Here is a 25,866-nt window from a genome sequence, read left to right on the forward strand (position 1 = left end):
GTGAAAAGAGAGAGGTAGGAAGTGTGGACGTGCAAATGATTTTTAAACTCCAGTTTCATTCGTTAAACAATACATATTTGCTGAGTGTCAATTTATGCCAGGCACTTGGGGCATTTTCTTTGCTAAAATGAGAGCAGACCCCACGAATGATTAAAGAAAGGCATGCCCAAACCTTAAGGAATCTCAAGTTCACCTTAAAAAAATCATGCCAGGATGCCTGGATAGTTCAGTCGGTTAAGCATCTGACTTCAGCTCAGGTCATGAGCTCACAGTTCGTGAGTTCGAGCCCCACGTTGGGCTCTGTGCTGCTGGCTCAGAGCCTGGAGCCTGCTTTGGATTCTCCCTCTCTCTCTCTCTCTCTCTCTCTCCCTCTCTCTGCCCCTCCCCCACTCGTGCTCTGTCTCTCTCTCTCTCAAAAATAAATAAACATTTTTTAAAAATTAAAAAAAAATCATTCCATGTCTTTGCCTTACAAAAAGATAGGCATCTGGGTTAAAAGAAAGTTTGATTTTCCAAAATGGTTTTCAGGAGCAGTTTAGTTCCACAAGTATTGACCAGCCCTCTTAAGACTCTATACTGGGTTGTCAGGGAGCACTGGGGACCAGGAGGTGAACATGTAGCTCATCTCATGGGGGGAGACTAGCCAGTGACTGCCATTTAACACAGTCCATGATCTGGGCTGTAATAGAGGGGTAGGATTTGTCTTTGGGGGTTGTACTGAAATGAATAATGGTCACCCCCAAACTTCATGTACACTCGGAACCAGTGAATGTTTCCTTATTTGAAAATAGCCTTTGTAGATGTCATTTGTTAAATTATGATGAAGTCATACTGGATTAGGAGGTGCCTTTAATTCAATGATTGGTGTTCTTAAAAGAAGATGCCGGGAGAGGTGGGGAGGGGAGGGCCATATGAAGACGGAGGCAGAGACTGGAGTTCTGTTGCCACAAGCCAAAGAATATCAGGAACTCCCAGAAGTGGGAAGAAGCCAGGAAGGATACTGTCCTTGAACCTCTGGAAGGAACATGGCCCTGCTGATGCCTTGATTTTGGACTGTAGCTTCTGGAACTGTGAAATAATGAATTTCTGTTGTTTTAAGCCACTCAGTTTGTGGAAAATTGTTACAGGAAATAAACACAGGACATACAATGAAGTGCAGTGAGAAATAATGGTGAGTTAAGAGAGCAACAATCTGATGTTACAGAAATCGAGTATTATTCCTCATTGACAGAATTTGGCTGAACTAAGCCAAAAGGTTAGTGGGAAAGGGTTGGAAACCCCAGTTTGGGGTACATATCGGCAATGTGACCTCAGGCAAGTGATTTGGCCTCTTCGATAGTTCCTTATCCATAAAACAAGGATCTTAAGACCCTCGTGGTCAGGTTATTATGAGGACTAAATGAAATACCTCATTTGAAAGCACTCACCCTGGTGTGTGGCACATAGTAAAGCCTCAATAAAAACCAGCTGACATTTATGACCAACCTAAAGTTGTCTCAGTTAGTCCCTCTCCCTTGACTAATGAGTTCCTTCATTGTACCACCAGTAATTATCTTCGTTAGTGGCTGTCTTTCCCACCAGAATGTAAAATGTAAGTCCTTTTAGGTGGGGGCAGTCTCATTTATGGCTGCACACGGGACCTAGCACGAAGCCTGGCACGTATTTGTGAGATGGGTGCATGAATGAATGAATGAATGAATGAGTGAATAGTGGACACCTTGTCTTGTAAACATTAAATGAAGACATGTTTAAACAATTCCCTTTTACTCTGTCTGTGGTCCCACATAACTGCATTAGAATGCCTCTGTAATCTTCCCCACCAACAACAATTTCTCTTGCCTGTTTTAAGCTTGTTTGGTAGGAACGCAGCTTCCCTGATATGTAAAATATGGGTGTCCTGGAATCTTCGGAAGCATGGGGCTGTGTTCTTGCTGGCGATAACAGACTGTGGGATGTCAGTCCCATGCCTGGCACATAGGAAGGGAATTTCCCCCTCCTCTCACTTGCCCTGTTTATTTTTTGCTATAGGGGTGTGGAAGAGACAAAGGGGCTGAATTGAGGGACAGCGGAGAACAATTTGGGAGTTTATGAAATCCTAGTGAATGTCTTTCTTTTTCTTGGAGCTGTATTAGATTGGGGCACTGCTTGCTTCCAGGGGAACCAAACTATCAAATAGGACTTCACAGGGTCAATAAAATGCTCTGAAAATTCTGTCTTGCACAGTGTCAGCCTCCCTTGTATCCCCGGTACCTAGGTCACAGTGGCTGTGAGTGGAGATTCTCAGGATGTCAAGTGGGGCCATTGCACTAATAGCAAGATTCCCTGAGCTGGAGGCTTGTCAATTACCTATGAAAGAGGTGGATCAATCCCCTTGAGCCTCATCATATCAAAGTGTTTCGTCCTCAGTAGGAAAGGATGACCAGAAAGTGGGGTCTTTCATAGCCTTAGAGCCAAGAGCCAAGGAGGCCCTGACAATTAAGCAAGGACAGGGTTGGCCAGCCATCCCATCCGATACTTTGAGATCCCAGGAAAAGAATCCATTCTTCTTCCCAGATGTCCTCCAAGTCCCTTGTTGCTGAGCCTGAAGGCTCCATCTGGCTGCGGTCTCTGTGGTCTCTGGAGGACGCAAGCACTAAGCCATCTTGTTGGGGAGGTTCTCCTAACCTGACGAGCACTGAGCCTGCCCAGGCCTCTTGCCCACGTTGCCACTCCTCACAGGGCCTAGCTCTCCAACAGTCTGTGTGCAAATAGGCGTGGCCAGGCTACCTGCCAAGGGTGGGTGCCATCAGTCATCAGTGAAAAGGGGTAAGTGTCCAGGCCCCTGGGGCTGGCTCAAGTAAGACAGTAGGGTCAAGGTCGCTCTCTCTCCTCCAGGGAGTGAAATGATTGGCTCAGCTTGTTGAACTGTGAGAGGCCTCATCAGCAATCAGAGCAGTATAGTCCTCTGGAATCTGGCCACGGGGTGATTTTCACATCAGCCTCTGTCTCAGTAACTGAGGACCTCGGGACTTCTTTGCTTCCTTCAAGCCCACGTCTCCTCAGATGCTTCCTCCAGTGGGCCAGGCAGCGGTGGGCAGAGGAGCGGATCTCCCCACTCCTCAGGGCATAGATAATGGGGTTGACCATGGAGTTGACAAGGCAGAGCAAGGAGCAGAAGGCGAAGACCTTCTTGACCTGGTCGCTTAGGGTGGCGGTCAGGCTGTAGACCATGAGGGCCAGCACCGGGAACCAGCAGATGAAAAGCACAGCCAGCACCACCCCCAGGGTCTTGGCCAACCTCACATCCAGCCTCATCCGTGCCATTCCTGGCACCTGCCTGTCCTGGTGTTCAGCCAAGCTGGCTACATGCTGATGGGCCTTCCAGAGGACGTGCCCGTAAGTGTAGATGATGCCAAAGAAGAGGAAGGCAATGAACAGGAGCCAGCCCAGCAGATAGTCATTGGGAATCAGGGGGAAAAGCTCAGAGCAGGGACTGGGACAGCAGGTCCATCCCATAAGGGGCAGGTAGGAGACCAATGCTGAGAGGACCCACATGATGCCCAGGGTTGCCAGCGCCCTTCCACGGGTGAGTAGGGCTTTGTATGTGGATGGGTAGCACAGACAGAGGTAGCGGTCAATGGCGGTCAGCAGTAGGCTGCCTACAGAGGCTGTGAAGGTAATGGTCACGCTGCCAATCTTCAGCAGGAAGACAGCCTGAGAGTCCACGCCGTGGAAGACGTGGAAATTGACAAAGTTGCAAGCAAAGATCACGCTGGCCAGGAAGTCAGCCACAGCCAAGCTGCTAATGAACAGATACGAAGGCTTCCTGCGGAGCCGGTGGGAGGACAGGATCAGGTAGAGCACGGCCAGGTTCTCCAGGGCGCTTAGCAGGGCCAGGGAGGTGCACAGCACCGCAATAGCGATCCTCTGGGAAGCGTTCAGGACCATGTACTCTTTCATGGGGTTGAAATCCAAGCCATCCTTGCAGCCATTGGCCGCCTCCATCACCCAGCGTCTCTCCATGAGGTGGATCCCTTGGCTCCTGCCGGGCTTGCCAAGAAGCCTTTGCTGTAGTACAATGAGGGGAAGAAATGAGTCTTTTTCAATTAGCACAATAACGACTTCACACAATCATCAGCTCTAGCCACACCCTTTACCTGTGTGGATGGGTCTTGCGTTGCCATAGCGATTTAGACCTTTCAACTTTTGAAAAAAATTTGTGCTTTGTTCCCCTGTGTTTTGCCCTCGCTCCATCCCACTGGGTCACTAGGTCTGTACTGGTTGCTTTGCTTTAGGAGAGGTATGTGGGAATTCAAGAAACAGAAGGGGACTGCAAGGTTTTTGGTCTTTTGTTTTCAAAAAGACCAATCCTGAGACTTCCCTTTGAAAGTAAAAGAAATCTCCAAGTGTCAAAAACTGAGAGGAAATCAAAACCAAGAAAAAAATGGAATCCAGAGTGATAAGGCGGGAGGGGATTTTTTCCATCGGCGTTTTGTTCGGTTTTGTTTTGTTTGTCGGTTTCGGTAAGTAAGATGCTGAAGTTTTAACAACAAAGATGAGTCTTTGGCCTCACACCAGTAGGGCTGCCAGATAAAATATAGGAATCCAGATAAACCTGAATGTCAGATAATGAATCATTTTTTAGTATAAGTATTCTAAATATTTAGAAAAACCGAACCAGGGCTCCCAAATATTATAGGGGACATCATTAGATATTACTAGAAAGCAGACTGGAAATTTCTCTAGAGAGATACACTTTCTAGCCAGGTAATCCAAGATTCCCACATGGAGAAGCCCATGGTATTTGAGCTCACAATGCAAAATTACAAAATACTTAAGAATCTATGGACAAGAGTTAACAGAAATGTCAGACAGTAGAATGAGACTTCCCAGGACTTTGTGTCATTCTTGGGAATATGTTTAATATAATTAAACAATAAGGGCTCAAAAACATGAGTACATAATGGGAGACTGTCTAGGCAGATTTAAAAATGAATCAAGTAGAATTTCTGGAACTGAAAAATAAAGTCTTTGAAAAAAGAAACTCTTAAAGGCAGGTTAAAAAAACAGAACAGATTCGTTGGAAAGCACTGAACCCGAAGGTAGAGCTGAAGAGATTTCTTGAAACGTAGCAAAAGAGACAAAGAGATGGGACAGATAAAAGAGAGGTTAAGAGGCATGAAGGATTGAATGAAAAGTCCTATAATATATCTAATTGGAGTTTCAGAAGGGAAAAATAGAATTGAGGGTAGGCATTGGGGAGGCCAAAGAGGGAGGCGGATGGTGGAGAATTGTCCAGAATTCTCCTCAGATTCAGAAATCACAGTGAACTCTGAGCAGAATTTTATTTTATTTATTTTATTTTATAAGTATCTTTTTAACGTTTATTTATTTATGTTGAGAGAGAGAGAGACTTTGCGCGTGCATGCAGGTGGGGGAGGGGCAGAGAGAGGGAGAGAGAGAACCCCAGGCAGGCTCTCTGTCAGCACTGAGCCCTAGGCTCAAACTCACAAACCATGAGGTCATCACCTGAGCCGAAATTGGATGCTTAACTGACTGAGCCACCCAGGTTCCCCTGCACCCCCCCAGCATAATTTTAAAAACAAACTAATTGAACGTTCACATATATAATAATTAAACTTCCAAACACCAAAGACAGAGAAAAAATTAAAAGCAATCAGAGGGAAAGGACACACTACCTGCAAATGAATCATAATTAAATTTAAAAGCTGATTTTCCAAAAGCAACAATAGATGCCAGAAGAAAGAGGTGGGAGGGAGGTAACTAAACTACAACTCAAAATAAATAAATAGAAGTAGACGTATCTAGTAACAGACCTTTACTGAAAGAACATTTAAACGATGTGCCATCACCAGAAAGAAATTTTTCATAGAGGAAAGAATAGGAAGGCAAGAAGGAACTGTGAACAAATAAATTGCTAAATGTATGTGTAAATAAAAACAACAGTTTGTATACAACACTAATAAGAATGCTGATGATCAGTTTGGAGGGCATAAAGAAAAAAATGGAAGCAAAATTGTGAATGACAGTAACACAAGCCAAGAAAGAGAAAGAGTGGAAGCTTTATTTAGGAAGTGAGTAAAGGCATTGATCTACTTCAGGATTTTAAAAATCAAGCATCATCTCCTACCTGGTTGACTTTGATAGTTTACTAACTGGGCTTCTGGAGTGATCCTTTTAAAATATGTCAGAGGGTGCTACTCATTGTCTGAAACTTTGTATAGGACCCATTCCATTTGGTGTAAAAGCCAAGGTAGTTACAATGGCCTAAAGGGCTTTATGTGTTCTGGCCCTATTATCTCTAATATCATGCTTTCCTTGGTCAACCAGCTTTAGCCACACTGGATGCCTGAGGTGTCTAACCTCCTGCCACAGGACGTTTGCACTGGCTGTTCCCTCTATCTGAGCACACTTTCCCTAGATATATGCTTGACTTAGTCGCTCACCTTCTTCAAGTCTTGGCTCGAGTTTTACCTTTTCAGTGACATCTTTCTTACCACTCTATTTAATACTGTAACTCACACCAACCTCCTGCTCTTCTGGTCCCCCTCCCTGTGCTCTATGTTTTATTTTTTCCCATATCACTTATCACTTTCTAACATACACTTAACTCTACATAACTTATCTATGTATTATGTTTTATTGTTTATTGTCTGTTGTTCCACTAGAATTTAAGCTCCATGAGTTCAAGGAGCTATTTTGTTCACTCATATAAGGTCTTAGAATAGTATCTGGTACATAATAGGTACTCAATAAATATTGTGGACTTGAAGTGAAGTGAAATTGAATAATGACTGACTTTAGCATTCCTTTCTCAGAAATTGATAAAGTTGACAACATACTAATTAATAGAATGTACAATATTTGAACATTCAATGAACAACCTTGATCCAATAGTTAATATGGATGGGCACCTGGCTGTCTCAGTTGGTAGTACATGCGACTCTTGATCTCAGGGTTGTGAGTTCAAGCCCCACGTTGGGTGTAGAGATTACTTAAAAATAAAATTAAAAAAAAATAGTCATATATGGAATTCAGCACCCAAGAATTAGAGAATACACACTGTTTTCAAGCAATTTACCAAAACTGGGTAAGTCTTAGGTGAAAAGTAAATTTTAACAAATTTAAAATAATCTGTAACATACAAACCATGTTCTCTGACCATAGTGCAATTTATTAAGAACTTAAAAAAATATAACTAACAAACTTCATAGTACGAAGCTTCAAAAACACTTCTGAAGGGGCGCCTGGGTGGCTCAGTTGGTTGAGCATCCGACTTCGGCTCAGGTCATGATCTCGCGGTTCGTGAGTTCAAGCCCCGCGTCGGGCTCTGTGCTGACAGCTCAGAGCCTGGAGCCTGTTTCAGATTCTGTGTCTCCCTCTCTCTCTGACCCTCCCCCATTCATGATCTGTCTCTCTCTGTCTCAAAAATAAATAAATGTTAAAAAAAAACCCACTTCTGAATAATTCTTGGGTCAAGAAATCATAAAGGGAGTCCGAAAATACTTAGAATTGTAACATTAAAATTCGTGGGATGCATCTGAGCAGCACCGAAAAGGAAATCTATAGCCCCACATGCTCATAGTGGAAAAGGGAAAAAAATGTGCTAACCATCACAAAATTAGAAAAGGGACAACAGCATAAATACAAAGAAGGCAGAAGACAGAAATCAGAAGAGCAGAAATTAATTACATAGGAAACTAATGGAGACTGGAAAAGACTGAGGCTAGTTTTTTGAAAAGGTGATAAAATAAGCAACCCTCAGGAAAGATTTTTTTTTAATGTTTATTTTATTTTTTTATTTTTGAGAGAGAGAGAGAGCACAAGTGGGGAAGGGGCAGAGAAAGAAGGGGGAGGAAGATCCCAAGTGAGCTCCGTGCTGACAGCACAGAGCCCTATATGGGGCGCAAACTCACGAACCGTGAGATCGTGACCTGAGCCGAAGTCAGACACTTAACCTTGCCTGAGCCACCCAGGTGCCCCTTCAGGAAATATTTATGAAGAAAAAAGGAGAGAAAATTAATGGTGTGAAAGAGAAATGGTCAATGATCCTTTGTTGTTGACGTTGTTGCTATTGTTTTTGGTCAATGATCCTTTGAAAAGATGTTTAACCTCGATAACGTCCACAGAAATGTAAGTTTCACTCCAATCAGGTTGGTAAAACCTTAAACCTGAGAGGGGCGCCTGAGTGGCTCAGGTCACGACCCCAGGTCGTGAGATCGAGCCCTGAAACTTGCTCTGCACTGACAGTGTGGAGCCAGCTTGGGATTCTCTCTCTCTCTCTCTCTCTCTCTCTCTCTCTCTCTCTCTCTTTCTCTCTCTGCCCTTCCCCCACTTGCATGCTCTCTCTGTCTATCGCTCTCTCTCTCTCTCAAAATAAATAAATAAACTTAAAAAAACATTAAACCTGATGATACTGAGCGTTGGAGAAGGCGCAGACCAACAAGAATTTTCAGCACTGCGACGGGGGTGTAAGTTGGCACAACCACTGTGGAGAGCAGTTTGGCAAAATCTGGCAAAGTTGATGTGCCGCTGCCCTTGAATGTACCAGTTTCTCTCCCGGGAATATGCTCCTGAGGGACACTGACACGTGTGACCGAGGAGACAGCAACAAGGTTGTTTACTTAACTCTCCTGTTTCTATTTATTTATTTATTTATTTACTTATTAAAAAAAAAATTAATGTTTGTTTTTGAGAGAGAGAGAGAGGGAGAGAGCAAGCAGGGGAGGGGCAGAGAGAGGGGGAAACACAGAATCCGAAGCAGGTTCCAGGCTCCGAGCTGTCAGCACAGAGCCCAAGGCAGGGCTCGAACTCACGAGCTGTGAGATCATGAGCCAAAGTTGGATGCTCCACCCACTGAGCCATCTAGGCGCCCCCTTACTTATTTTTTAAATGACATGTGGCTCACATGAAGCCTTCGCGGGATGGCGCTGGCCCACGCCAGCATGCTGTGCTGCGTGTGGACGGCCAGGCAGGGCAGGGCACAGCGCCCAGCAGCCACGGCTGGCAGTCCTATCCGGCTCAGCTGCTCCACCAGATGCTCCACTGGTTCCCAGATAGCTCTGCTTTCTTGCACCTCTGCCCACACCTTCGCCCCAGGGTTCCTTTTTCTGGCTCACCTTCCTTCTTTTCCTTCCTTCTGGACTCATCTTTCGCCCAGTGAAGGCTTCCTCGATCCCCCATCAGTCTGGAAGCTCCCAGTCTTACTCTGCTTATGTTGTAACCAGTTCTGCACTAGGCTTTTCTCCCACTGGAGGAATAACCGCACTAACCAACATTTGTACGGGACTGAAATTCTACAAAATAATTTGCCACCATCTACTTCATACAACTTGGCAATATAAAGATTATGGTTACTGTTCTTGCATAGATAACGTGGGCTCAGAGATGTTAAACCACTTGGTGGAGGTCCCACAGCTTGGCAAGGTCAGGGACTGGGCTTTCGTTATTTCTGGGTCTTTTAGTGCCTTGCACAACGCCTGCCATCTACACAGTAGGTGCTCAAAAACTCCCTAATGAATTAACCCCATTTGCCTCAAGTGGAGTGGACCCCAAGTAAGAATGTGAGGGGGATGGGAGCACATCCTGTAGGTTAAAATTCCAGCAGGGTGGCCTTGTTGAAGATACCGAATGCCTCAGCCTTCCCATTTCTCATCTGTAAAATGGGTTTTGTGAGGTTTTAAGTACATTAATATACTATCTGAAAGTGCTGCCGCTGCTGCTGCTGCTGCTGAGCATCTTCCAATGGGGATAACTCACCTACTCCATGAGGTTCTTAAGAATAACATGCCAGGGGGCGCCTGGGTGGCTCAGTCAGTTGAGCGTCGGACTCTTGGTTTCTGCTCAGGTCATGATCTCACAGTTCATGAGTTCGAGCCCTGCATCGGGCTCTGTGCCGATGGTGCAGAGCCTGCTTGGGATTCTCTCTCTCTCCCTCTCTCTCTGCCCTTCCCACGTCTCTCTCTCTCCAAAATAAATAAATAAACTTAAAAAAAATAATAACATGCTTGGCACATCACAAGAGCGTGATAAATGTTAACCCTTATTATAATCCAGGTTAAAAAATTTTTTTTTAATTTTTGTTTATTTTTGAGAGAGAGACAGAGCACGAGATGAAGAAAGCAGAGAGAGAGGGAGACGCAGAATCTGAAACAGTTTTGGGCTCTGAGCTGTCAGCACAGAGCCGGACACGGGACTTGAACTCGTGAACTCTGAGATCATGACCTGAGCCGAACTCAGACGCTCATCTGACTGAGCCACCCAGGCGCCGCTAGGGCTTCAAAAATTTTAAGACAGCAGAATAATTTTTACAATTGATGGAACCCCTATTCGTAAGTCAGGTAAAATCTGAGCTCAAGTCACTGGTAGCCTCTCTTCAAGGCAACCCGAGGAACGTCGGAAACCTCTCGTCTAATCCAGGTCCATCATTTTACCGTTAAGAAAACAGTCCAAGGGTGGGGATACAATCCCTGAGGTCGCCCAGCAAAAGAGCAGCAGACCTGAAACTAGACTTCACATCCCCCCAAATCACAAGACAAGACTCTTGTTCTGTAGGCACAGCGGTGACCCTACCGACAGAAGTGTTTCCCTGAGACGTACAGTTTGCTGAATGTCGCTAAAGTCACATCTGAGCTGAGACAGGAAATGGTGCCGGCCGAGTTCTCAGCCCTGGTCATGAATGAGTGACAGACAGTGCAAACCTTTCTCGGTTCCCACGTCCCCACCCTGTCACTTCTGGAAGCTTCCTCCCTGCACCCTGCGGCCCCAGCCAAACTCCCCTCTCCCTGAATTTCCCTGGGAAAACGGTTCCCTTCCCACCAGAGCATGGCTTACCCCACGCAACGTCCAGCCTAGAAGTGGGATGCCAGAGAGGTGGCTGCCGGCATTCTGTGCTGCACCCAGGTCTGGTGTGGCCACTGACCTGTGGTGGTGTCCAAATTCGGCAAGGTCAGGAAATGCAGGCCCTTGGAGGGAGGGCCTGACAAGACAACATCCGACGGCAACAGGATGCACAAAGCAACAGGAAACCCAGCTCCCTGTCTGGTTTCCCTGTGGGCGGATAGAAATACCTTCTGGAGTCAGAGCATCTGGCTCCCGGACGGGCCTGCCTCCAGGGCGAGGACTGGTCTGAATGCTCCGCACGGGGAGAGACCCAGCGTGGGCTGCGCGACAGAGGTGGAACCGTTCCACCTCTGCCTTGTCTCATCATGTGACTCTGGGCAAGTCCCTTCAACTTTCTGAGCCCCTTTTCTCAGTTACTTATTTTCTTGAATGTTTACTTATTTATTTTGAGAGAGAGTGAGCGAGACAGAGGGCAGGGGAAGGGGCAGAGAGAGAGAGGAAGAGAGAGAATCCCAAGCAGGCTCTGCGATGTCAGTGCAGAGCTCGAGCCCACGAGCCCGTGAGACCATGACCTGAGCTGTCATCAAGAGTCGGCCGCTCCACCGACTGAGTCTCCCAGGCGCCCCCCATCCCCCTTTCTCATTTATGAAATGGCAGTGACAATACCTGTCCCATTCTCCTTGGAAAAACCAATTGGTTGATGACCTCCAACACGGCTTTTGAAGCCAGTGAGCTGTGATGGGGGTAGCCATCTTTTCAAAGTGTGTGTAAGACTTTATGTCTGTACATTTTTTAGGGGAAAGCGTTCATATTTTTCTTTTATTTTTGCATTTATTTATTTTTGAGAGACAGAGAGAGACAGCAGGAGCAGGGGAGGGGCAGAGAGAGAGGGAGACACAGAATCTGGAGCAGGATCCAGGCTCTGAGCTGTCGGCACAGAGCCCGACGTGGGGCTTGAACCCACGAACTGTGAGATCATGACCTGAGCCGAAGTTGGACGCTCAACCGACTGAGCTACCCAGGCGCCCCTATATATATATATATATGTATGTATTTTATCACTGTGTCAATAAAATTCCCAATAGTAAGAAGCACCAAGTCATACAAAACCATTTTGTGGCCGACTCTGTACAAATGCAGGATGAAAAGAGAACCAACCTTGGGGCTCCTGGGTGGCTCAGTTGGTTAAGTGGCCTGCTTTGGCTCAGGGCATGATCTCGCGGTTCGTGAGTTCGAGCCCTGCGTCAGGCTCTGTGCCGACAGCTCGGAGCCTGGAGCCTGCTTCGGATTCTGTGTCTCCCTCTCTCTCTGCCCCTTCCCCGCTCATACTCTGTCTCTCTCTGTCTCTCAAAAATGAATAAACGTTAAAAAAATGTTTTTTAAAAAGAGAACCAACCAGGGATGCCTGGGTGGCTCAGTTGGTTGAGCCTCTGACTCTCGATTTTGGCTCAGGTCAGGATTCCAGGGTCATGGGATCGAGCCCTGCATGGGGCTCTGTGCTGAGCGTGGAGCCTGCTTGAGATTCTCCCTCTCCCTCTCTCCCTCTGCCCCTCTCCCCACCTCGCTCTCTCTCTCTAAAAAAAAAAAAAAAAGAACCAGGCAAGTGCTATCCCCACCTAAGAAACATGTCAAAGTCCTCAAACTGCCTGACACTCTTCTCAGACAGCATGTCCATGCTGTGGTGGGTTGGCAGGGCCTGCAGTCCTAGAGCCCTCATGCTGAGTGTCTGGGAAGGGAACCTTCAGGCAGGGGGATGTGGGGGGGGCGGTGGTGGTGGGTGGGTGCCCCTGGGGGGTTTTCCTACCTGAACTGAAAGTGTGAAGTGAAAGAATGAGCACCATGGTAACAGCTGCCCCCACGTTAAAGCCTGAGGGCACCAGGGACGAGGAGGATCGTAACCCTTTGAACGTGGCTACTACACCTGCAAGTGAAAAGCTGAGAGTGGAGGTCAAGAGCGGTCATTTTTCTCTCTGACTGGGAGTGCGGAGGCCTGGGTTCTAGTCCCTGTTCTGCTACTGATCGTCATTGGGTAGCTCCCTTCTCCTTTCTGGGTCTTTCTTTTTGCATCTTTAAAGCAGGTGGGTAGAGTGGGTGATTTCTTAGGTCTCCTCCTGGAAATTCACCATGTTGAATCCCAGACCTCCTTGGATTCGAACGCAGCTCTCCATTTCGTGGGCTGTGTGACACTGGGCAAGTTACCTCCCCTCTGTTTCATTCAGCTGTGAACCGGTGAGAAATACTACCCACATGGCATTGCGGTACCGATTAAGTAACCAAAGTTTCCTAAATTCATGGTGCTGTGCCTGGCTGACAGTACGTGTCCAATAAAAGGCAGGAAAGAACTCAGTTGAGTTAGAATTCTTACAGGATTCTGTGCTCAAGGCTTGTCTGACCTTCCTCTGAGAGCTGAGGCAAATAGAAAGATCTCTGCTCGTTCTTAGCTGACACTTTATCACCATGAAGGCCAAACCATCACATTTTTAAAACCCTGTTTGACCCACATGACCTTCTTGGCCTGCTTCCCAGCAGTCTGGGCTCTTGGTGCTATGTCCAGCTGTAGGAAGGGAGTCACGGGGCCTTCCTTCCACATTTCTTCCCCTACTTCCTTTCTGTGCTTGATAGCCCTTGGCTGCAAGTTGCAAGGAAGTTCTCTGGGATTTGGGGCTGTAGGCTATTGTCCTTTACCCAAATCTTATCTATTTTTTTCAGGTCCTGTATCAAGGCCACCTTCTCCAGGAAGCATTCTCTGGTTTCCCGTAACCCTTCCAGGTGGTTGAAACTCATTGAGTCCTGCTGTATGGATCACCATCTACCTTCTGTTATTTGTATCAGTAATATTTGTCTCCTCTTGCTTCCTGGATTGTGAGCTTCTAGTTTTGAGAGTTGAATCTGGGGGTCAGGGAGGGAAGACATCTTTGTATTCTAGTTCCCTTTACAATGAAACGAAGTTCTTGTAATGAGGGGTTCTGAGCTAGGCTCAGCAGCCCTCATGGAGGTGGAACTCAGCCCAGGTAAGCAAGACAATTAGGTGGCCCCGAGCCACCACCCCCTGTTCCCAAGCCATGACAGACAGTGCCCATCGGCCCCAATTCCCCCTCATCCTGAGCCTCACCCTAGTGCCCTTTATCCAGGGAACCAGCCTTCTAGAAAGAGATGGGAACCACAAACAGCAGGTCTAAGGCAGAAAGTGAACTAAAAGGTTGGCAACTGTCCAGGCTCTTTTTGACCTTGTAAATAGACCACTACCGTAGTCATCCCAGAGGAGGTGGGACAGATTGTGAGTGAAGGAACTTAAAAATCTCTCCAGTGATGTGGACGCCTGGGTGGCTCAGTGAGTTAAGCGTCTGACTTTGGCTCAGGTCATGATCTCACAATCTGTGAGTTCGAGCCCTGCATCGGGCTCTGTGTTGACATCTCAGAGCCTGGAGCCTGCTTCGGATTCTGTGTCTTGCTCTCTCTCTTCCCCTCCCCTGCTTGTGCTCTGTCTCTCTCTCTCTCTCTCTCTCTCTCAAAAATAAATAAACATTAAAAAAAATTAAAAAGAAATCTCTCCAGTGATATAAGCCCTAGGAGAAGCTTATGGATGTGAGGCAAAATATGGAAATTCCCCTAGGGAAGGGATACAAAGGGCTGTGCAGACTGATTTCTTCTATTTTTTTAATTAAATTTTTTTTTTTTTTATTTGAGGGGGAGAGAGAGAACGAGCCAAAGGGGAGAGGGACAGAGGAAGAGATAGAAAGAATCCCAAGCAGGCTGCATACTCAGTGCAGAGCCTGAAGCCGGACTGGGTCCCCCAACCCTGGGATCATGGCCTGAGCTGAAATCAGGAGTCCGACGCTTAACTGACTGAGCCACCCAGGTGCCTCAAACTGATTTCTTTCATACATTTTTCCTGGGATTTCCAGCACTTGAGCACAAGGGCTGGCATAAAGTAGGCACTTAAATATTTTAAAGTCAACATGTTGAATGAATGAACGAACAAATGTCCTATTGGGAAAAAACAGGCTTCTTCAGAGAGACTTTGTATTTTCTTTTCCCTCCACTGCCAGGAAGTTCAGAGCTAAACACGATGCAAGCCTGCAGTCCTGGTTCGTTCAAGGTTGGTTCCTGATTCATTTCTTCTCTCTTTTAGTGGTTTCTAATGCTTTGCTTTTATTTCCACTGCCCTAATTCATAAGATAGACCTCCTCCAGTTCTTTAAGGGAAGGATTTTTAATTTATAGAATTGGCGCAAAGGATCACCATGAAGGCCTTTCTCAAACATCTAACGGTTGGCAAAAAAATCTCACTCCCCATGAGTCTGCCCTGTGGGGCTGGAAGTTTCCGTCCTGTCTGCTGTCCACTCGCTGTTCATCGCTCCCACCAGGGGCCTGTGGGATCACTACCTGCTGTCTGGACACTTGTTCTCCCTGGACCTTCCTTCCTCGTCTTTCTGTATTGTCTCCAGCCTCCCTCCTGGGAGGAATTAAGCTAAACGGTGTCTGAGGCCTCTTTCCACGGTAGCAAAGGTTAAAGAGCCAAAGCTTTGGAATGAAACATTGCCGGCTTCAAATCCCAGCTCTGCCAGTGGTGGGCTGTGTGACCTGAGGGCGAGTTACTCAGACTCTCCGAGCCTCAGTTTCTTCATCTGTGACTGGGGAAACTATTACTACCTGCATTCTTGATGTGCAGATTAAGTAACGATTTAAAACAAGCAGTCGCGTGGAGGCCTGAATGGACTATAGTGTGTTGGTGTGTGATGTGGTGGAAAGAAAAAGGTCTCACACTAAGCCGCGGATGCTCAGGGTTTGAGCCTGGCTCTGGCACCAGTTGGTGCTATGGAGAAGTCACTTTCCCTCCCTGTCCCCAGTGCTGCCATCTGAGAAGAAGATCGAAGGATAATGATGACGAGGGCTTGGCATGGTACTAGCGCCCTCCACACATTATCTCACTGAAACTTCAAAACAACCCTGCAAGGCTGGTGTAATTATTTTCCACATTTTCCAGATGAGGAAAGCGGGGCCCAGGGATGGATGTAAGAAACGTGCTGGGGGCACCGGGCACGTGTTCATTCCTCTGAAGACGCCGGGTCCCGTCCTGTTGGTTTCTGTTCCTTAATTCTTGGTAATTAACTGACTGATCTGAAATCTTCCCACAGGACAGGGTGGTTGAGTCTTTTCAGATCTTTTCTTCCTTTTTTCAACTACCTTATGTTCCAGCAACTTCCCTTTCAGAGAATGAACCAATGGTGCCCACATCCATATCATATTTGACAGTTTGCACAGTGGGGAGGGCTCACGATGGTATCTGAAGCAGGTAGCATGTCTTGAGCAAATGGGTGCAGAGAGGGCAAGTCACTTACCCAAAGTTCACAGCAAGTGCCAGGCAAAGCTAGGACTTGAGCCCCAGTGCTCCGACCAAGTCAGGTTGGTAAAGGGACAGGATCCAATGCATGACCTTGCCCGGGGGTGAGGGGCCCTAACCACAGCAAATAGGCGATCTTTGTCCTTTAGCCCCAGGGGCAAATTGCATTGTTTCTCTTTCTGGCTTTTCCTTTTTGGACCAATTTCGCTCAGCAATGCCTTGCTTGCTTACATTAGCTGATCTAGATTTTAGTCTTATCCCCGCCAACCAGATGGAGTCCTGACCTCCTCACCCCCAAGGATTTGCCAGTCAGGCTCTTGGGGCTTTGGAGTCAGACAGACCCGACTTCCTGAACTGGCACAGCCAAGTGTTAGCTTTGTGCCCTCAGATAAAGTCACTTCTGGGGGTGCTCGGGTGGCTCAGTCGGTTCAGCGTCCGACTTTGGCTTAGGTCATGATCTCCCGGTTCATGGGTTTGAGCTGTCAAGGCAGAGCTCGCTTCGGATTCTTTGTCCCCCCCACCCCAACCCACTCCCAGTCGCTGCCCCTCCCCCCTCACGCTGTCTTTCTCAAAAATAAACACTAAAAATGTCACTTCATTCACTTCTTTTCCTCTGTTTCCTCATCCATAAAATGGGAATAACAAATAGTACATACTTCACCTGTGGTGGTGAAGCACGAGAATTAATTGAGATAGCATCATGCTTAATACAGTGCCTGGCACACAGTAAGCCCTCCGTGGATGGCAGATTCTATCTATCTATCTATCTACCTATCTATCTATAATATATATATATATATAGTAGAGACTATATATATATATATACACACACACACAATATGTGTACATATTACAGCCCTGGGCCAAGGAGACAGGCTTCTGGTTCCAGCTTGGGGTGGAAATGATGGCCGGGTAACCTCAGGCAAAACAGTCTTCTTCTCAGTGTGCCCATCTGTACCAGGAAGGGGTTTTCGAAGACATCTCAAAGCGTCCTTCTTTCCAACTTGAAGTTGTGCAATTAACCACATGGGGCAGGGGGGTTGTTGTTCACTTGCAGAAGAGCTGGGCATGAGAAAGTCAGCTTAGGAAAGCCTGGAGCAGCAGATCTCAAACTCTGGGCTCTCTTCACCCCTTTACTATCTTAAAAAATCACCAGACCCTAGAGGGCTTTCAGTGATGTAGGTTACATCTCTCACTCTTTACTGTATTAGAAAATAAACCTGACAACTTAAAAAATATGTTTAGTGAAACTATATTACATGTTAATAGCAATAACCTATTTTTTAAAAATATTTATTTATTTGGGGGAGAGCATAAGCGGGGGAGGGGACCTAAGAGGCGGGGGACAGGGGATCTGAAGCAGGCTCTGCGCTGACAGGCTGATAGCAGCGAGCCAGATGTGGGGCTCGAACCCACAAACTACGAGGTCATGATCTCTGCCAAAGTTGGACGCTCAACTGACTGAGCCACCCAGGTGCCCCTAGAAATAGCCTATTTTTTAAAATTTTTTAACGTTTATTTATTTTTGAGACAGAGAGAGACAGAGCATGAACAGGGGAGGGTCAGAGAGAGAGGGAGACACAGAATCTGAAGCAGGCTCCAGGCTCCGAGCTGTCAGCACAGAGGCCGACCCGGGGCTCGAACTCACGGACCGTGAGCTCATGACCTGAGCCGAAGTCGGACGCTTAACCGACGGAGCCACGCAGGCGCCCCAGAAATAGCCTATTTTTAATGAAAATAGTTTTGGGCGAAAGGAAGTCTCTTAATTATCTGGCAGCCGGATTCTCATCTCTGCTTCTGCATTCAGCCTATTGTCATAGGTCATTGTGGTTAAAGTATGTGAGGAAAATGAATTTGTCACCACCCTTTACTACTTCCTTTGTGGCAGGCTCTCCAAGAGGCTCTTTACCTGCATTGTTTCCTTTATCCTGCGAACCGCACTTGTGGGTGGATTGTCTTATTTTCCCTATTTTAAGATGACGGTGCTGGGGCCCAGCTGGATGGATCCGCCCCAGGTCACACGACTTGCAGGTGGCAGAGTCAGAACTCCGGCTTGGGTGGCTACGCGCGTGGCGGACCCTGTCCGCGGGAGGGACGCACTCGGGGCGACAATGTCTTCTCTTTCCTTTTCATCCTTTCCTCTTTGGACTCTTTGGACTTTCCTCTTTGAGCCCCTCTGTGCTGACAGCTCAGAGCTTGGAGCCTGCTTCGGATTCTGTGTCTCCCTCTCTCTCTGCCCCTCCTCCATTCACACTCTATCTCTCTTTCTCTCAAAAATAAATAAAAACATTTTTTAAAAATGTATAGGGGGGGAAAAGGGGCTGATGGAATGTATATCAGCAGGAAGAACATGCCGGGCTTGACGTTTCAGAAGTGATTCTCAAAGGATCTGCGAGAAGAGCACTTAGGACAAGCCTTTAAGGAGATTCCCCTGCCCTGCTGAAATGTGCAGGAGAGGGTGGGGTCTTGGGGGATCGAACCTAAATGCTAACAGCTTCCTGTGCGCCAAGCTTGGCTTCGCGTGTGAACTCAGTTAATCTGCACGATAATCAGGGAAGGACGGTACTATTAACATCGGCTCCCTTTTGCAGACACACACGAAGTGACTTGCCTGAGGTCATACGAAAGGGCAGAGCCCAATTCAAACCCAGGCTTGGCCTGTAATCATGGGACCTCTCCTCCCAGTTGCTCAGTGGGTCCCTGCAGCTTTCTCCTGAGGACCTCTGTCCTTTCTGAGGAGGGGGCGGGGGCGCTTCTTGAAATTCTGGAAGTAGCATAAGGTCCCCTGTTTCCTGCTTTACCAGATCCCAGGGTTCAGGGTCTCAGGATGGGGTGTCTGATGACAGGTGTCTTAGTTTTGCCCTAGCAGGGAGCCCCCCTGTGATTCAGGGACCGTTACTCCGATTCCCTGCCTTTTACCTTTATTACTGTAACAGGGATTTAAAAAAGGCCTATACCTCTCTTTCAAAGAAAACCTGCTACAGAAAATTTTGGAAACTCAGTCACGTTAAAGTCTGCATGACTGATAACAGTGCATGGATCTCCCTGACCCTGAGGGCGAAGCTTCATTGGTCATTGGGAAGTGTGTGTGTGTGTGTGTGTCTGTGTGTGTGTGTGTATGGCGGCTGACCCCTTCTGACCATGAAGTGCTCCCTGTAGGGCAAACAAGGCCTTATAACCAGGGGGCAGAGAGGTGTGATGATGGGGACTTTTCGTGGTGGCTTCTCTATACAGCAGAGAGTAGGCAAGGGCTAATTAAGTGGTGGATATTCTGAATCACCTGCAGCTTCCCCCAGGTTCTTCTACTTCTTCCTGGCTTGCCCAGATCCCAAAGGGTGTGGTCCCTGCCCTAACCTTGATTCTGGTTGTTTCTAGTTGCACCGTGGGGGTTGCAATTCAGACCAGTTCTCCAAACGGAGGTGGGAGCAGTGGGGCGACAGAGCCATGGAACACAGTGGTGATCACGACAATAATGGAAAGTAACACTGAATGAGCGCTTACTGTATACTGTGTGCCAGACCATTCTATGCCCTTTGCGCAGTAATTCATATATTCTGCACGACAAGCCAACGAGGGGACTGGTAGCATTCCCATTTCATAATCGAGGAAACTGGCATCAGCAGAGGGGCTGATTCATAAGACTTTGGGCCCCTAACATCTGGGGTGACAAAGTGGCTAGAGGGCCGCGGGGACAGCTGGATGCAGGCTGATGAATGAATGAAACCTGCTGTGGGCAGTCAGGCCATGGAGAGATGCGGAGAAGCCAGAGATGGGCCAGACATCTGGGGAGGTGACCCTCACGCACACTCCACCCACTGCTTTCTACAGAGCGAATTAATGTGCCCCGGTGGCGCTGTTTGCTTTGGGCCCTGGGGCAGTGAGGATGAAAGCATGTCACCATTTCTGGCCTAGAGTTTGGGATCAGACCCAGCACACTGATTCCCTCGGTACACCAACTCGCAAGGAGGCCTGGAGTTCCATCTCCTGCTTCCGGAAGGAGAGGTGGTCAACAGATAAGGATCGACTGAGAATAAGAAGGAAACTTACAAGCAAGCTCTGTGCTGTCAGCACAGAGCCCAACATGGGCCTCGATCTCACAAACCGTGAGATCAAGACCTGAGCCGACATCAAGAGTCAGACGCTTAACCCACTGAGCCACCCAGGCGCCCCTACAGACAGAGGTTTAAGAGGCCGCCCCAAGTCACGGTTGTGAATTCTGGTTCTGCCTCTTATTAGGTCCGTTGTGTCTTGGGCAGATTGCCTCACCTCCCTGAGCCTCAGTGTCCTCATCTGTAAAATGAGGATAATGAAAGTACTCAGGGCTGTTGTGAGGAGTATATGGGGCAGGGGGCATGTAGCAGATGCATAGCTCAGTACCTTACTCTACCCTCAATTAAGTTCGTCTGTCTGTGTGCCAGGTTATCTAAGGGTCATGGCCAAAACTGAAAGAGTAAAATAAAACAGAGTGAGGGCGTCAGACTAGAATAATCTCCAATCTCTTCCGACTTGGGAGCTGTTTTACAGTAATATATAATGTTAGAAACCCCAATAGGAATTATTTGAGCCATTTTGTAATTGTGTATGGCTTGTGAAAAAGGAAGCGATTTTAAGTTAAATGTACTATTTTCAATACGTGTATCATTTCAGAATTTTCCCTAAGATTTATTTTAAACCCTTTAAATTATATGCATGATGTGTGAAGATAACTTTGACTTCTCCCCACCTTCCAAGGGGCATGTATGCTCCTTTCTGCTTTGCAGTCACAAGAGAAGAAAATGCCTGGTTAGTGAACACATTTTGAGGGAATGTTAATATTAGGACCAAACGGACATTACAATAGGCTGCGATGTAACAAGAGGATGGGAATCACTTTCATGACCTGAGGGTTTGAATTCTTGCATTCAATGCTTAAAAAGCCAATTTGTACTTAAAATTTTTTTTTAATTCCTCATGGCTTTATTTTGTTATTTTTTAAAATTTTATTACTTTTTTAATGTTTATTTTTGAGGGAGACAGAGACAGAGACAGAGACAGAGACAGAGTGTGAGGGGCAGAGAGCGAGGGAGACACAGAATCTGAAGTAGGCTCCTGGCTCTGAGCTGTCAGCACAGAGCCCGACGCAGAACTCGAACCCACAACCATGAGCTCATGACCTGAGCAGAAGCTGGACACTTACTTACTGAGCCACCCAGGTGCCCCTAGTTTGTACCTTTTTAAAAAGAATCTCATGTTTGTCACAGGCAAGAGAAAATAATCTGAGGTCCCTATTTGCAAGCCTTTCTCTGCATTTACCTGGCAAGTGTGGATCGCCTTTATGCCCAACACAGGAGAAGAAAGAACACGTTATTTTCTCTTTTTAACAATCTTGAAATGTGGAGAAGCATAAGAACTTCCCTGAAATGCTTTGTAAGAAACTTGATCAGATAAACACAACTTATGAATCTTGAGGCACATTTTCAGAGGAGGTATTATTTTCCTTCTTATTTCCTTGTGTTTTTAACATCAGAGTTCCTTTTGCATCCTGTCTTTGATCATTGGTTCAATAAGGGTGCAAATTAAATAAACAATTAAGAATAAGACCAGTGTAAAACCATATATATCAGCTAAAGCCACTCTAGTCGCCAAATAAGAAACATCCTGGGTGGGAATTCATTAGGTTATCATTCATTTGATCACCACTGACTTCTGCTTTTGATTCTTTTTATTTTAAGAAGCTCTCAGTCTGAATAAAAACAATCTTCTAAATAGCAAAAATAATTATTCGCTAATTTTTAAAAAAAATGGAACCAAGCACCATGAACTTCTAGTGTGTGAACCTTCTGGAATACCTTCCTCCTTGTTGGGAAAACCTCGTGGAAAGTAATGGAAACACAGAGCTGAGCTTGACTCTGGTCTCTACCGTTTGCCTGCTCTGACTGGGCCTTGGTGACCTCATCTGCCAAGTGGGTATTATTAAGATAGGACTCGTGTGAAGTCTTCGAAAAGGTCTGTGAGACACCCTGCACCCCCGCCCGGTTCTCAGCAGGCTCCCACCCCCTCCTTTCAGCTCCATCAGATTTCCCAGGACCCAGGCAGATCCACGGAGACCCACAGAGGACGATTCACTGTCCAGCAGAGGCAACACCGTGAACGCAGCTGTCGTTCTCAGAGGAACTTTGGGGTGGCCCCAACCCCCCAGGGAGAGGAGGGCGGAGGGGGGGTGGTAGCTGTAGTGGGAGGGGCTGCCTCTGACTCACTGTGCGAGCAGAAGATTGGGGGCCTCCTCTGGAGGGGTAGGAGCAGGTGGGGGGAGGAGAAGGGAGGCAGCAAAGCCCATAGGACACTCAGCCCAACCCATTTCTGTCCGGAGGTCTCCCCAACATTCTTCTGATTTGGATGGGACCTCAGCAGCCTTCCTTCCCAAGCTTGGCTTTTTAAAAAAATGTTTTTTTAATGTTTATTTATTATTGAGAGACAGAGAGACACAGAGCATGAGCAGGGGAGGGGCCGAGAGATGGAGAGACACAGAATCCGAAGCAGGCTCCAGGCTCCGAGCTGTCAGCACAGAGCCCCACGCGGGGCTCGAACTCACAAACTGCCAGATCCTGACCTGAGCCGAAGTCGGGCGTTTAACCGACGGAGCCACCCAGGCGCCCTCCCCCTAGCTTGGCTTTAATGACACTGGGGGCTCCTCCCCTTCTGATCTACCCTATTGATGATCTGCCTTTCCCTGCCATTTTCTTTCCTTGGCATTTGGGGGGGGTCTCCCCTGGATGGGGGTGGGGCAGGATACAGCCCATGTTCTGTGGACCCTATCTTTCCCCAGGAGATGGAGGGAAGAGGGAATTATGGTCTTCAATTTCCTTTTCCGAGCTCGGCTGGAAGAGGGCTGATGGTTCTTCAAGCCTGCATGACACCTCAGTGCTCGCAAGGTACTCTCCACACCTGTTCTGTTTGGGTCTCACTACAGTGCAGCCGGTTCTGGCTTCAGACAGACCCAGGTTTGAGTCCTGGCCTTGCCGTGTGCCACCCGCTGTGTGACCTTGGGCTAGGTCTTAGTCCTGGGTGAGCCTTAGTTTCTCACCTCTCAGATGTGGGTGGTGAGAGCCTGTGTCTCCCTCACAGGCTGTCGTGAGCACTGGACAAGGTGAGGCAGCCATGCTGGCAGAGTTCCAGCAGGTAGTGAACTCTCACTAAACGTTAACTTAAGGAAAGGGGCTCCCCTTTGCGGCAGATTGGTAAGGCTTTGCTTCATTTTTGGAGTTGGAGAAACTGTAGGTTAGAAAGGTGATGTGACTCCCCCAAGGCCATCTGACTCATTGGTGAGGGGGACTTGTGTCTTCCACAGGATTCAGCGATTGATAGCACAGGCTTTGGAGCCCAGAGAGCTGGACTTGACACTCTTCCTTGGCCTTGAATTCAAGGTCAACCTTGAATGAGTCACCATTGCCTGCGAGCCTTGTCTCACAGGCTGCCTGTCTCCCTTCAAAGAGTATCCTTGGTTTCTCCTGGCTCAGGGCCTTTTTGCAGGGGTTGGGGTAGAAAGCAGAAGCTGTCTGAAGATAGCCCTTCTCCCTGTCCTTTGTGAAAATCTGAGTGCGGTGCGGTTAAGTGGGTGTCCCAGGAGGGTGGGAAGAAGAGCCTACATATGTGACCCAAAGCCAAGGACACAGGACAGATGGCCCCGGGCTAAGAAGGGACCAGAGGTCACGGGTCCCTTGAGTGTTGACATCCTGGGCTCTGCTGTCTTGGGGAGATGGTGGGGCCTCTGGGGGAAGTTACTGGGTGGCTCACCCTGAAGTTGAATCCAAAGCACAGTGGTTTCAAATCCTGGCAAAGAATCCGGACTCCAGGCCTGCCAGGGAAGTGGACAGGGCTGGACTTCAGGGAAATCAAACCCCTTTGGACAATGGGCATCTATCACAGGAGGAACCAGGGTGGCACCAAGGCCGGGCGCCTCCCTCGTTCTGTGCTCTGTACGAGACCCTAGGACGCCATGTGCGTTGCTGGAAGGTGAGAGAAACTCGCTACACACCGAGACCCCATCACTGACCAGCTCAGTAGGGTGAGAGCTCGGAGTCCTACTGAACATGCTTTAATAAGAATGAATAAAAGAACATTCTGTGCACGTTTGAGAGCACAGGGTAAGTAAGATTAACAGGTGCACCAAGATGAGGAGGGAACAGAAGAGATACACTGGAGGGCTCTGCTCGGCTGGGCCGTGCTCCCATTTTGCCCACCTTAACCACATGGTCTTAACCCTCCCAAAGGTAAAGGACACGCTTCATTGGTAGAAATTAATGCTGGGGCCAGAGTCGTTAGGGTGCTGACTCCCAGGGACTCCCCGGATTCCTCCACGGCCCCTCCTCTGCCCTAGTCCTGGCCTTCGCGTCCTCAAGGCATCTACCTGCCACCCGTTCAAGAGAAAAACAGCCTGCAGCCATGATGTCCTTATCTCTACTCCATAGCAGGAGCCGATGGATGAAGATCAGAGTCTCTCCACTGTAGTCATTTGCTGACCCAGGTGCCCGCCTGGCGTCAGCATCATCCAGCCCGCCCTCACCACAGGCCCACGAGTGCTGGCATCGGGCCCAACATTCGCAGAAGAGGGAGCCGCGTGGGAAGGAAGGGGACCGATTTTCCTGAGGCCGTGGGGTTACCTACCAGTGCTGAGATTCACCTGGGTGCTGGCCCAGGGCACACTCGTAAACACGACTGTCCTGCTAAGTGGAACCTCCATGGAGCGGACCCCTGGCCTCCTGAGTCTAGTGTGGCTCTAATGCTGCGGAACTGCCCCAGACGGGGAAGCTGTGCTCCCTGAGCCTCAGCCTTGCCCCCCCCAGCCCCCCCGTCCAGCAGAGGGGCCCTGTACTCACCAGATGACCTCTAAGGCCTCTTCCAGCCGATCTATTGGGGTTCTTTCTGGGCCCACTGTCTGCTCATTAGGCCTGACCTTGTAAGGCAGGACACCCCGGTGGTGAAAGGTTGACTGTGGAGCAGAGAGTCTGAGTTCAAGCCAGTGTCTCACTGAATGTGACATTAGGTAAGTCACTTCCCCCCATCTGTGGGGCGGGGAGGGATAACAGTCCTGACTGCAGACAGATGTGAGGGTTAACTAAGTCAAGCCCTGCATGCAGTAAGGCTCTCTGTGTGTCGGTGAGTGTCTCCTTCTGTCCTGACCTTGGTGGTCCTGTCCAAAGGGGAGGACAGCACCAGCCCTGAGCCTTCCTGTGACTGGTCCTCAAAAACCTCAGGAGTCCCCCTCACACGGCAGCAATTTCCCGGCCCCAGGCAGTCCTCCCCCTCCCAGCTCCTTACATCCCTGGAGGGAAGGGGTGAAGTAAGAGCACAGGTTTTCTGGAAGGCAGCTATATACTAACTAACCGCTAGGCCACCGGCGCCCCACAGAACACAGTTTTCCGAAATGAGGAAGAGGCCCCAAAGAAAACAGCTGCAGACAGCTACTCACGGTGATCTGTGGCTGAGCTCCCTGATCCTGCTGGGCGCTGAGGAGTCCTGGCAGTCGTGTCTAGGTGGTGGGTCTGGGTCCCAGTCAGAGCCCCTGTTGAACAGCCACCCAAACAGCTTTCACTTGCTTTTGCTCTTTCTCACAGATGAGTGAGTGTGGGGAGGCCTGGCCTTCCGTCCCTGTCACCACTTCCCCTCTGGGACCCCACTGCCACAGCATTCTTGTCCCTGAAG

The 25,866-nt window shown here is 48.1% G+C and overlaps 1 protein-coding gene across 3 annotated transcripts; it reads right to left on the reverse strand.

The window, feature by feature from the left end:
* Positions 1-832: 832 nt before the first annotated feature.
* CNR2 (cannabinoid receptor 2) lies at positions 833-25,866 on the reverse strand. 3 transcript variants are annotated; one of them, XM_053208888.1, is made up of 4 exons: positions 25,634-25,866; positions 25,041-25,153; positions 10,834-11,049; positions 833-4,047 (listed from the first exon to the last, which is right to left on the reverse strand). In XM_053208888.1, the coding sequence occupies exon 4, from the start codon at positions 4,000-4,002 to the stop codon at positions 2,920-2,922; it is 1,083 nt and encodes a 360-aa protein (XP_053064863.1). In that variant the 5' UTR covers positions 4,003-4,047; positions 10,834-11,049; positions 25,041-25,153; positions 25,634-25,866; the 3' UTR covers positions 833-2,919. The 3 variants fall into 3 exon arrangements, with proteins under 3 accessions (XP_053064863.1, XP_026915897.1, XP_026915898.1); XM_027060096.2 differs by lacking the exon at positions 10,834-11,049; XM_027060097.2 differs by lacking the exons at positions 25,041-25,153; positions 25,634-25,866 and having other exon boundaries at positions 10,834-11,672.

The sequence above is a fragment of the Acinonyx jubatus genome, chromosome C1, assembly GCF_027475565.1.
Source record: "Acinonyx jubatus isolate Ajub_Pintada_27869175 chromosome C1, VMU_Ajub_asm_v1.0, whole genome shotgun sequence".
Classification (NCBI taxonomy): Eukaryota; Metazoa; Chordata; class Mammalia; order Carnivora; family Felidae; genus Acinonyx; species Acinonyx jubatus.